We start from the raw sequence: 13,902 nt of genomic DNA, 5'->3' as shown, positions 1-13,902 counted from the left end.
AATAAAATAAGAAGCATAACACAATAGCAGTATGTACGTTTTCTATATATACATAAAATAGTAAGAAAATCTCTTATCGTGTGTAATAATTTATTAAAGTTTTTGTAATAAATATCTTTCGAGTCAAAAGACTTTAATTTTAACAATAATAAATTAACATCTTACCTTCGATACTGCAGAGCTTATTTTCTGTTGGAACTCTGCATTCTGTCTGCGTAATGTAGTGATCTGTGAGGAAAGAAACAAATAAAAATAATTACAATATAAAAAGAACTTTTTATATACCTAAAACGTTTTTAAATTTTCTGTTGGATCATATAAACTTAACTTGACTAGCTTAAACGATCAAAAAAAAAATGTACTTGACAGAAATAATACTGAAATGTCATATTGACATTCCATATTGATTTCCATAGTAACGCACATATATATTAATAATTTGGTTGCTAGGACCCCAGACCCATAGCAACCAATAATAGTGGATTAGATTACGGATTTCTTCCGAAATGATTTTTCATACAAAACAGAATTAACTGAAAATGAATTCAATTCTACTTAAAGAGGGCTAAAAGTATTAAAAATGCATTGGCATCGTGTTCTGATATATTATAAAAGTTTAAAATGACTAGCTAGTCGGGAAGTAAGTAAATCGAAGTAAATCGATTGCAAGATTTGTACCGGATAAACGACCACCGGACAAATAAGAATACGACCTAATAAAAACGTTGTAATAAGTTCAGCTGTGAGGGGTACAGCCGCCCATGTCTGAAAAAAGCGCCTAATAGAGCCTCATAGAGTTTGGAGTGTAGGTGCTTAGACTGATTCATAATATTAAGATTTGTATTACAATATTTGTTATCGATTCCAGGACGATTATGGGATGGTGTAATTGTTAATTAAAGAAAAACATATATTCATATCGAAATGACTTGTAGTTTAATATCAGGGCTTCAAATCGTTATTTTGTTTCGTTTCGGTTTTCGTTCGGGATACAGTAAAGAAATCGGTCCGGTTACGGTTTTTATTCCGAAAAAAATAACGGTTTTCGGTTCAGCTCCGAGTGATTAATTTTTAAATGTTTTTATTTGTATTAAAAAGTTATATTCTACTTGTATGATAATCCGGCGCCGTGCTCTAAAACCAATGGTGCACCGCACGGTCGTAGCCACGTATTTTAAAAATACTATAGGTATTATAAATTATGAAAATTATGTCAAGATGCGTCACATGATCGTGGATGGTTTCTTTGCTCCTTGAATTTGACACTATTACTATTTAAAATGAAATATATCCATAAATGTATTATGCTTGTCGAATTGGTGTTTCTGTCAATGACTAGCGTCGACTAGCGGCGTAATTGTAATCGTTAACGCGCGTGTTTGAGGATGCACCAAACCGAAAAAACTGATATTTTTATTCGATTCGGTTCGGGTTTTCATTCCGACAAAAACGGTTTTCCGGTTTTCGGTTCAGTAGTTCCAGTTCGAAGCCCTGGACTTTTGGATATATTCATTAGTCACATTGACGATTTTGTTAGCTTCACTTATATATTTATGTTATTTAGGCTCATTCTCCATACAAGGCATTGCATTTGGGAACTTTTCTTCAAACGGTTTAAAAAAAAAATTGTCAACTAATTATTTTAGTCAAGTATATGATCATTTATTTTCTAGTTTATAGCCAAATTATTGAAATTATAGTGAAACTATATTGTGGCCAATACGTGAAAGCACTTTATACATGTAAAGATATGTCAGTACATGAGATCAATGGGGAATATTTAGTTTCATAGAAAGTTGTAATGATGATGTGGACGTATATATGCAGAAAGATCCAAAGCTCATTGGATCTTTTTTAAATTTATTCTATAATCCGATTGAGGATATCTCATATACGTATATGCAAAAAAGAACAAGCCCGTAAAGTTATCAATTTCACATTTTGCGAAAAGAGTTCAGTGATAATTGGTCTTGATTCCAATGACACACACTGATTTTTTGTATTTTAATAATTGTTTTATTTAAAAATATTTTGTTAAAAAAATTGTTGGATAACAACAAAACAAAATTTTCACATAATATTAAAAAAAATGATCGAGAATTTCTGTTGTTAGGTAGGTACTACATACAACAAAACGTAGGTTATGGATTGGATCTTTCACGCATGTTTCCAATCATAATAGAAATTCATAAAAGATCCAATTCTCATTGGATTCTTTTTACATTTTAAATTCCAAAAACACATTTAAGCAATAATGATCCAACCCCATAAATTACTATATAACTCATTAATGAAATGTAAATTTCGAATAAACTGTACATCATTAGCAAGAAATTCATTCCATTATTTACGATAACTTTTGAAAGCTGGCAGTTTACTGTGATTTTTTATTTATCCAATCTTCTATTTTCTCAAATATCTCAAAACTAGTAGGTAGTGGATTTTCTGCATATGTATGTCCAGTGTCAGCGCCACAATATAAAGGTCACACCGTCAGTATATACATTTTTTTGCATTGTATTATCTCTGTAGCTTTCAGTGGCGAAGGGTGAAGGTGGGCTGTGGACATCCGACATAAATAGTGCATACTAAAGTTTGTCAGCCATACTTATTAATTGTTTTCATTGAACTAATACAAATCGCAGATGGTGTTGGTTGTTTTTAATTCAATTAAACCCTGTCTAAGTCGGACCATAATAGTTCAGGTAAGCTGTGGAAATCTGACAAAAATAGTGCACGCTTTGTCAGTCACACATACTTATTTTCATGGAATTAAGAGTACACATCGCACATAGTGTTAGTTATTTTTTTTTAAATTCATTTTATGCATAAACCAAACCATAATACCTAAATAAAAAAAATATTCTTTCATCTATTATGGCTCGGTTTACGCAAGATTTAATTGAATTTTAAAAACTAACCAACCTGCAAACGAAAACAAATAAAATATGACTGACAAAGTTTAGTGTGCACTATTTATGTCGGATTTCCACAGCCTACCTCCGCCCTTCGCCACTGAGTTTTAACCACCATTTTTATCTGTGTGTTTGTATCATTATATCATAATAAAATATCATATTTTTTTACAGAGCGATTGAAAGTAAATGGCAAGCAAAACCTAATAGGTATATATATATATATATATATTATATTTGTTTTAATTAAATCAAGTTATTACTTATTCAATCAATTCGATACATCAGTTCAATAGGGGAACAACTCAAAATTTAGAGGTTTTGAGTTAATAATGCCATTCGATGGAGAAAGGTCTTCTCTTTATAATTCAGCAAAAAAAAAAGAGTCAAAAATTTCTTCAATGTGTCATAAAATCGAATAACGCTTTCTGAGATTATCAGTAATTCCGTTTTATACTGAAATTTATTGGTTAATTCCTTATTAAACTGTACAATTTCATTGTGTATTGCTGAATTACACTAAACTAAATATAAAAATCATTCACTTTCGTCAAAATCATGGCTTTAAAATTAAAATGAGAATTTCTGCAAAAAAATTCAAACGCCATTATCTTGGAACAAGGTTTTTTGAGTTGTTCCCCTATTGAACTGAGGTATCGAATTGTACACAAGATTGTATGAATGCAGCATGCATTATTTATTTAATAATATTCATCCTTCAATTTGATAATGTCATATTGCATGGCTGTGTTATATGCATAGAGTACTTGGACATTTAAGTCCCCTTTGGTTACACCGTTGGTGTGAATTATACATATTTTAACCATTTATCTCGATTATGTCGCTTATCAGTAACTATAATAACATATTGTTGTGTAGATCTATGGAAAGTGACGAATTTTATCGAATATTTATATGAGGGAGACACAATGTGTACACAGCACTCGAAAACGTGATGGAAATGTATTTATAAAAGTCGATAAGTAAAACCGAAATACAATCATGTATTAGATACCACGTAGGTATTGAGAGCTAACGATACAGTGTCGAATAAAATGTTTCACACACGTATCGGTAGGCAGCTATTGTTGTCTCACCGACCAATAGTTTATAAGATATTCGATGAAAATGAAACAAAGATGTTTAAGAAACGCTTCTATATAAAGATGGAATCTACAGATGGATAAATACATAATATACCTATACATATTTCTATCATGTTCAATCTTAAGAAAACCACGGAATGGAGGTTGTATTAAGATATTTTTTTGTACGAGGAATGGATTTGCTCAATCTATTAGGTCTAAACACATATTGAAAAAAAGCATGTGAATTTGCCAGTACCCGGGATTCGAACTCGGGACCCCACAACATTATAAACCATCGTGAGCTTAAATATATATATATCTGCATATATTATATTATATACTCTAAAAGATGTTCGACTTGTACCAGAACCAAAGCATACAGATTATAAAATGAAAGTGGCTTGTAAAGGACAGATATCGTTAAATTACATAGGTAGCGAAATACACCGAACCATCATTATTTGAATATATAAAAAATAGACATATGTGCACAATAATGAGACATAATTACACAGTTGACCAAAGATGAGAGGTATAAAAATAGTTTATATTTTGAAGCCATCATGTTTCAATGTAGCAATGTGTAGAATAATAATTTTTCTCCGATTACAAATTCAATCAGACTAATTCATTGAAAAGATTATATGACTCCCTCCAGTTGTAGTCCAAAGACTTTGAAATGAAAGAAAACATATTACATTGAATAGTTTTTTTCTTCTAGTGGGCGTCATCAAATATTTTTAGGAAATGATGATTGTACTAGGAATCTTTATTGAGACGGTCAGATTCCACAATACAATTTGACAACTATACTTCTATAATATTAATATATTGATAAATCAATCTGATAACATCATGCTGGTAGGATCTGCTGTGCTTACAAATCCAACATGGGCCAGAGCTTTAGCGGTTGTCCAATAACTGTCCATTAGCAACACAGCTGAGTTAACTTCGGTGTTAAGCTATGTTTGCTGATAAGGAGTCTGTTTAGGTAGCATGCTATTGCCTAGCTATTCTATAGTCTGGGGCTGTTACAGAAAACTTCCAGGAAATAATTGATCACAGTCAAGAAGCTGACACATGAATTGGGCAAGCAACAGAAGATTCTGTAGTCCATCTGTGAAATAAAATGTATAATTTTGTGTAATATTATGGAGACGATCATTTTAAACGATTTGTAATGTATAGTTTTAAAAAATGGGCAGATTGATATTAATTGACAAAAAAAATGTAACAAGTTGTTCATACCTATATATTTAGATAATTAGTTAACCGTATTTTATAAATTGATTGTTAATATAACAGGCCATGAATAATGTGACAGTAGTGTAGTGAAAGAATTGCAAAAAGACCCAGGCTTTGAAAAAATCACATCAATGTATTGTAACCTCACTAGGAATCAAATTCAAAAATTCCTGAATGAGAAACTAGTGACTTACAGATTGGACCACGACGGCCATTTGTGAGAAAAATTTAAGTGTACATTATGAAGAACTCTTATTTATCGACATTAAAAGGTGCTGACAGCAATTAATAAGTGCATTCTTGTTGAAAACTAAAGGCACGATTTTGATTGGGTATGGAAAATTGGTTCAAATCTACAAAATTCAACATTGCCTAAATAGGTAGTCTAGTGACATCTTTTGAGCGAAATACTAGACAACATAATAAACAACTTAAGACATTAACCACTAGAGGGGATATGTTGATATTATTACTTTATATAATATAATAATTTTTATTATTATTTTTAACTTTAATTGCCTATGCATACTTTGAGATTTCAATCACTGAAATTTTAGATAGTATTGGGGATAGAATACTTATGTTTATTATGATACCATAACAATATAGATTATGGATATTGAAATTCATAGATTATAGAAATTTATCATCCATCATAGATAACCAAAATCCATCTATGATATTAAATTAAGATTAGCAGATTAAAATAGAGTTTATCATAGTAATTATGATTTTCGGCTGTGTGTTGATAATAAAATTAATATTTATATTGCTTTGAATAAGTTACACTTTATTTATAGCTGTTCAAATCGGTGGTAACAATCGTCAACCTGTATCAAAAACTGTAAAAAAATTGAATTTATGTAATTAAAGATATTTTAATTTTACGTTTTGCATTTGAAATAGTTTGGAATATTTTAAAGAAGTATAATCCTTTGATACGGATGATTCACAATTATTATGGTAGTCAGAATAATATATTACTACCAGTGGAAACATAATTAAAATACAAAAGTTTGCAAAATCTAATATATGCCATAAGTAATGGAGTTGCAATATCAAAAATTAACAATATTTTAAAATGGTATGAAATTATAGATTTGTAATCATAATTAACACTAGTGCCACACTTTGGAGAAATAAGAAAGATTCAGAAGTTTTTATACAAAAATTCTATTCATAATCAATCTCAATGACCGTTATTAGAAAATTTGGAGGAGTACCAAAGAGTCTTCCGTCATCATTTGTACTTGAGCTCGTCACCCACCAAAGAAACCCACCCCTTACTCGCTTTTTTGAGTGAGATAATTAATTACAATATAAAACATTTCTTTTATTAATTGCATAGATCTGTCTGGTACTTTTCATAAATGTTGTAAATGGGTATAAAACCATTAACAATCAGTAATGCAATGTCAAGCAATGTATTTTGCATAACGTGTGATTATAATATTATTAACTGCCATTTGTTTTACTTAAAAATGCCATCAAAAAGAACCAGAATTCAAAAATCTCACTGTCATCGGTTGAGTTTATAGAGTGAGCACAACCGGCATCTGACGAAATACGTAGTGTTGTAGACTTTTCGGTTGCCCGCTATCAAATGAATGTCAATAGTTTACCTGTCTAGTAGGTAGGTATATTGTTTCAAACCTCGCGTAATTCATAATCTTTTTCATACAACTATTACCTACTCCAAACTCGGAGCACAGGTAGATTGAAAACGAGATAACTTTTAATATGCCATTTGTGCCGACTAGATGGTAGAGCAGTATGACGAATAAATGTCGGTTGAAAGCTCAGCATTTACGAGTCTCAGAATTAGCTTAAATTTAACAGCAACATTTTTGTATAGTAACACTTCATCTGTTTATTTAACTCAATCTGACACCCTTACTCACTGCAATACTGAAGACAATTATTGTCTTAATAAAACTATAGTAAATGTGTATTGGCCACATTGCGTTTCATAAGAAATTACATTACGATAAGATATGATTAGAGCACCTCCGTCAGAATTTTAGAATAGTTTGAGTTAACAGATAATTAAATGAGTTACACCCAAAGAATTTGAACCCTACATAGAACGAGATTTACATTCCGTATTAGGACTTACGAAGGCAGTTTGTTTTCGAATTGGCTGGACATGTGGTTTTATTTGTCACAAATTCATTATTTATCTTCTTCTATTCCGCCCTGCTATCAGGTACCGCTGCAGAATATAGACATAGGACAGCATGCATATGAAGGGGTGGACAAGTTCACGTATCTCGGATCCAGCCTAAATACCCAAAATAAGACAGCAGAGGAGATAAAAATCCGCCTTATCTCGGGGAATAAATGCTGGCATGCCTGCAAGCGACTGGTGGGGTCGAAAATTCTAGGCCGAAGAAGTAAACTTCTAATATATAAGACAATTATAAGGCCAGTGGTTACTTATGGCTGTGAGACTTGGTGCTTAACTCAAAACGAGGAAAATAAATTAGCTGTCTTCGAGCGCAAAATACTCCGAAAAATCTTTGGACCCACGTTGGAAAATGGGAACTACAGAATAAAAATGAACCACGAGTTGGAAGAGCTGATTGAACAGCAAACAATAATAAGATACTGCAAGTCTCAAAGACTATGATGGGCGGGACATGTGGAGAGAATGCCTGAAGTTAGAGCGCCAAGGATCATGACGAAGTGGCTTCCCCAACGGAAGAGACCCAGAGGCCGTCCAAGAAGGAGATGGGCTGACGCGGTAGAAGTGGACTGGCTTCATATAGGTAGACCCGGTAACTGGAGAAGTGTGGCGAGGGGCGGTGTGAGTAGAGAGCGGTTGTGGAGGAGGCCAAATCCCACCCCGGGAGGTAGCGCCGTGGAAGAAGGAAGAATTCCGCCCTGCTAAGTAAAAAGACAGGTTTTTTGTTTTAGTGAAATGAGAACCCAATTTTTAAACTACATTTTCTCTTATATTGTGTAAAATTATTGGATTGTCTTGGCATAATCTCTAAATATACACTGTCTATTTAGAGATTATTTCAAAACAATTCAATAAGTTTAGATAATATAAGAGAAAAGGTAGTTTAAAACTTGGTTTCTCATTTCACTAAAACCATTAAGGTGACGCATCAGTGAAACGGCAAATAATTTTCAACTCATTCAGTGGGAGAACGTCGAGCTAGAAACACGTCACTTTGCTTCGTGATGGCGACGGGTCAATTAATTCTTAAATCGTGTAAAGATGACTAAAAACGTTACCCATTTACTTTAAAAAGAAAACATGTCAATGAATATATTATTATTGTTACTAATAGAACAATAAACAGAACATAAAATGGACGTATGTTGGATTTATATGACAAATAATATTTCGTTTGACAGGCGTCATTTGCACCCGCGACCCGCAATCCGCGCATCGCCTAGCAACGATCTTTTTGGACCGTGCCTCAACGGATGTACGGCCTTAACACTTACTTAGCAGGGCAGTATTATCTACTATTGCTAAGTTTAGATAACCTACGTACGCATTTCTTGGTGTTTTATGTGATTATTCATCTTAAAAATAATAGTTAGTGTGTAGCTTTCGGCTTCGTACATAAAACTGTTGAGGAAGTATCCTTCCACATGTATTTATAGCTAAATTTTATATTCAGATGTTAGTTTTGATACGACAGTATGAGATGCATGCAATGTCAAATTAAAGTCGAATTAATTTATACACTATCCAATCGTATAAATTTAAATATATAAAGCTTATTTTGACAATATTATGTGTTTGCACATACAATCACGTAGGTATGCAATTAATAAATTGGATGAATTTGAAATTATACAAATTCCTACAAAAACAAACCACACATTATACACGTGCAATAGTGTGTTGCACCCTTAAAATACACCAATATTGAATGAGCGTCAGTGCATAAACTGACAGCAGTTGTCAGAATGAAACATTTAAGTATCCCATATTCTTTCACACTCGAGATTGGTTGCCTGTTACTCCACACCCGTTATGTATTTCAGTTCCCATTATTTCTGAGTTCCCTGATTATATCAGTATCGGATACACATAACCTTCTTGTGAAACCGCTTTTAGACTCGCCTTGGAAATAAAATAATGTTGTTGTGTATTTATAAATTTCATGGTTAATGACGATGTGACCTGGGTGTTATAATGGATAAGATGAATGTTCATGCATACATCAACAAAACATTAAAATTTCTACATTTTATTCTTCGGATCTCTAGTTCAGACCAAGTTCAGTTCTGAAAGTTCACTTCTGTCGTATGGAATCTACAGTATGTTACATATTATATAAGCCGTCTCGAAAGAGTATAAAATTGATTTAAAAAGCATGTTAATATAGAACGTACTGTTATGGTTCATGTAACAGAAATGTAACATCTTAGAAAGTCGATGTTTTTTATCAGACCGGTATTTTATTATCAAAATTATAAATTGTTTAGATTCGCCAAACCTACTCCAAAGGGTGAGTTTCCATTCTCTATCCATCAAGTTTTCTATCATGTCAGCAGAAAAGATTCTAATTTCATTCGGAACTCTTTTATTTGATGCCCTTGTAATAATTATGATTATTTCTCCACCGCTCATCCAGTTAATAACTCACCTACTTCCTTTAAACACGTCCTTTCCCACATTTTGTATAATCGACCCTGATCGCAATTCAAATTGTATGTCTTTTTCTCTTCTCTGTTCTCTCTTACACTAGTATGTATGCATTTTAATAATAATACCAATGTATCTACATTGAAACCCCGATTCTACGATTTTCAAGGGATCCTAGAAAAAAAGATAAATGCGGGATATCCAAAAAAGAAATTTGAAAAAAAATCGTTTTCTCCGTCTTTCGACGTCTTGAATTATTTTCAGTTTATCAGCTAGAGTTTTAGTTTTCTTCATGGGGGACATTTTGGTTGCGACTTATAAAAATTTGTAATACGAGATGCGAGGCAAGCCTGAGCGTCGTCCGAACTGTGCAAACAAAGCGACGTGACTGAAAGGTCTGTAATAGTATGTATCATAAATAATTCTACGAAAGCGAAATGAAAAATATTCAACAAAAACGGTCAATCGGGATAATATTTGTGACGGGACTATAATATTTAGACGATAGATCGAGGAAAACGATAAATCAGGGAACGGTGAATGCGGGATTATTTAACATTGTTCTTATGGGTGTTTGGTGGGACTTTCAAAAATGAACGATCCGTGCGGGAAAACGATTTAAGCGAGAACGGTAGATCGGGGTTCCACTGTATATTGTTATAAAGATGTTAATTTATATGTTTTAAATTATTATTAATATTCTTTTCTCTTTTCTGATCTGGATTCTGACTTTACTGCTTGCCACATTTTTGATTTTATACAAATTTATAATCAATGTACTTAACTATTTGTTTTCCTAAACGAAACAAAACCAATAAAGTAGCTAGATACGGTAAATAACAATAGTCTTGATTGTTTAAATTTTTAGAAAACTCTCCACGATAATGATGAATATTTAAGACCTTCTGGAAGAATATTATTATTAAATTATCTGAAATATAAAAATAGAGATTTCTAACAAAATATAAATCAGTTTTCTACAATCGTAGGTATCGCATGGAATCCTATAAACTGTCACACACCTAATCAATACTCATGTAATATTATTATATTCACAGTTATGTTGTCAGAAAATTATATAGCAGGTAAATAATCGCACCAATGAAATCTAGCTTCATTGTATCATAATTCCATAAAAAATAGGTTAATTGTCATCGTTCGTGACACCGATTAGTATTAGTGAGATCATATAAAATTACAAATTCCTAACCTAACTTAAATGACAGTTCGGATATTAGGTTATTTATAATATGACATAGATGGCATGATTTAGTGATGGAAGTGTTGGGAATTGGTTACCTCGACATCCTGACTAGCACACAAGTTTTGTAGCTCATTTATTCTTCGATTAGCAGCCGTCAACTCAGTAAATGGGTCGGTGTCTACCACAATACCATCAGAAAGGACTTCATTTGCAAAATTGGTAATTTGACCTTTGATACTAGCAATACTTTGATTTAAGTTCAACCACGACATTTTGAATTGTAGTATTAATAATTTGGCACGTTTCAAGAGCCGTTAAGTTATAAACATATCTTCAATGCTATAGATCGGCGAAATTTTATAAACATTCAGACTATTTTGACATGACACTGCCTTGTTGGCAAAACAATCCACCATGTTTTTGTGCACAGAGCACAGAGCTGCCAAATTTGACAACATTCAATTTGACCATTGACAATAAAGTCATGTGTTTTATTATTTTTCGTTATGGCAACTTACTATATGAATGACGTCAAAAGTACTTGATAAATTATTAATTTTACCGTATTGTGCCTTTTGCTAGATTTTTCCTAAAATATCATTATTAAAAATAATATATTATGTAAAAATACTTCGATCAATAATTATTTGATAATTCACAGTTGGATAAAAATACTTATGTAACTGTTAAAATTATTGTCATATTTACCTACTTTCACTTTCTAGTATAAACCTACCTAGTAAAGTTCTAATAAATTATTCAATTTAATTCGATGCCAGTTGAATAATAAATAACTTTGATTAAATTATGTCAAAACTTATTATTAATAATGTAAATAAATTATTCATTATTGATTTATAGGTAACAATATCATTATCAGTGTCGTGCTGTGGGGATAGGCAGATTGAACGTTGCTTGGGGGCGGCAGTTACTTTAAGGGCAGCAAATCGAGGAGTATCATTTGATATATTATATAGAAGTAGCTACGTAACTAAACTTAGTAATAACGAGAATATCTTTCCATTAAAAAATTCAGTTTGTTGGTTGGAAACAAAATGTACCTATTAATTAACATAAAAGCTTTAATAGGACTGCAATTTTTTCGTCATTTATTAGCTATTGCAGTCATGAAAGGATGATAAAAAATACTGTATAATATCTCAGCACGGAAATAATGAAAAAAATATAGGGCGCCATTTAGGTGCTGCCTGGACACGGCATTTTGCCTAGGGACATCACTGATCATTATAAAGTAAATCATAATGTTAGCCATTGATCATCTTTGGTGTCAGTAGAGTTTAATGCTATTCTGTATTACCTACTTACAGCCATTTGTATCCCAGAACATCTCTATATATCTCTATATATATATAAATCTCGTGACATGGTGTTTGTGGTCGCACTCCTCCGAAACGGCTCGACCGATTTTTATGAATTTTTTTATGTATATTTTTTAGGTATAAGAATAGGTCGTAAAGTATATTTCATACCGCTAGGTGATTGGGGTATCTCTATCCAGAAAAAAGTTTTCTTTTATTTTTTTGACAATTTTTTTTTTGTATTTTTTTTTTATTTGACATCAAACAATACCTATAAACCCAAATTTTCACCCTCCTATTCCCACCCTCCCATTTTTTAATCGCGATTTTAGTATTTTTGTATGAACAAATTTAACCGTCGTTCGTATTTCAAACAGAACGAAATTATTTATGTTGTTGAATGACAGATGGCGCTACGTCCGAGAAGAATTCAAGAGAAGCGTAGGGTCATTTTGACATTTCATTCGGCATATCACAACGCAGTGCGTGCAAAATTTTGTATGATTTATTTTAATTTATCTATTTGTGTGCGTGTATTACAGTGAACAATGCCAGCAAGACGCAAGGGGGACCATTTGGGCCGTTGAACGAATAAGCGCGCCGGTTCGTTGTTAACACACGCAGAGCAAATGACCGACAACGCCAACAAGTACATCGAACATTTACATCCGCTTCGTTCCTTCGTCTCGCATTCGAGTACGAGCCAGATATTGAATACTCCGCTCATCTGAAAGTGCTGATTCGTGCTATGGACAAAGAATGTCCCCATTGTCATGCGCTCAAATTCAAACATGAGTCAGCCGGGATATGTTGCGCATCAGGAAAAGTGCAACTACCAGAAATTGAGACACCACCAGAACCATCGAATGGCTTGCTCATCGGCACGGTTCCAGATTCAAACCTGTTCCTGAAGTCCATTCGCACATTCAATTCATGCTTCCAAATGACTTTGTTCAGAGCAACAGAAATAGTTCACAATACTGCGGCAATGGTCAACAATTCCGTTCAACGTTCAAAATCAAAGGCCAAGTGTACCACAAAGTAGGCTCATTGCTGCCAATGCCAAACGAACCACATACAATTTTACAAATCTACTTCATGGGCGCTGAGGACATCAATCGTGTGGATGCACGTTGCGGCTACAATAACCTCAATTCGCCTAATACCAGGTGCATCGTCGGCGAACTCGACGCCCTATTGAATGAGCACAATGAATTATTGAACACACATGTACAAATTGCAAAGTGACAATCATGCTATTGTCATCGATCCTGATAAAACACCATCTGGAGAGCATGTGCGTCGATTTGATTCGCCTGTTGTTGACGACGTTGCTGGAATCATGGTTGCCGACCGCATATCGACGCAAGAAATCGTGATTCGAAGAAGTAAAAATAATCTGGAGTTCATCGCTGACACACACCGTTCATACGATGCTCTTCAATATCCGCTAATTTTCTGGAAGAGGCAAGACGGATATTGCATAAACATTAAACAACGAGATCCCACCACAGGTAAT

The 13,902-nt window shown here is 33.1% G+C and overlaps 1 protein-coding gene across 2 annotated transcripts in view; it reads right to left on the bottom strand.

Moving 5' to 3' along the window:
* Window positions 1-11,490, bottom strand: part of LOC147067042 (uncharacterized) — a 105,959-nt gene extending 94,469 nt beyond the window's left edge. For both annotated transcript variants that reach the window (XR_015071445.1, XM_085953661.1), the window contains exons 1-2: window positions 11,160-11,490; window positions 166-228 (exon numbers count right to left, since the gene is read on the bottom strand). Coding sequence is in view for 1 of the 2 variants with exons in the window: in XM_085953661.1 (XP_085809787.1) it covers window positions 166-228; window positions 11,160-11,336 (240 nt within the window). In the remaining variant the exon portion in view is untranslated. The remainder of the gene's footprint in view (window positions 1-165; window positions 229-11,159) is intronic.
* Between the last annotated feature and the right edge of the window lie 2,412 nt (window positions 11,491-13,902).

This window comes from Rhyacophila brunnea, unplaced genomic scaffold, assembly GCF_057557595.1.
Source record: "Rhyacophila brunnea isolate RB1 unplaced genomic scaffold, BYU_Rbru_1.0 scaffold_4, whole genome shotgun sequence".
Classification (NCBI taxonomy): domain Eukaryota; kingdom Metazoa; phylum Arthropoda; class Insecta; order Trichoptera; family Rhyacophilidae; genus Rhyacophila; species Rhyacophila brunnea.
The sequence above is the reverse complement of the archived record's forward strand: the minus strand, read 5'-3'. Positions and strand labels throughout refer to the sequence as shown.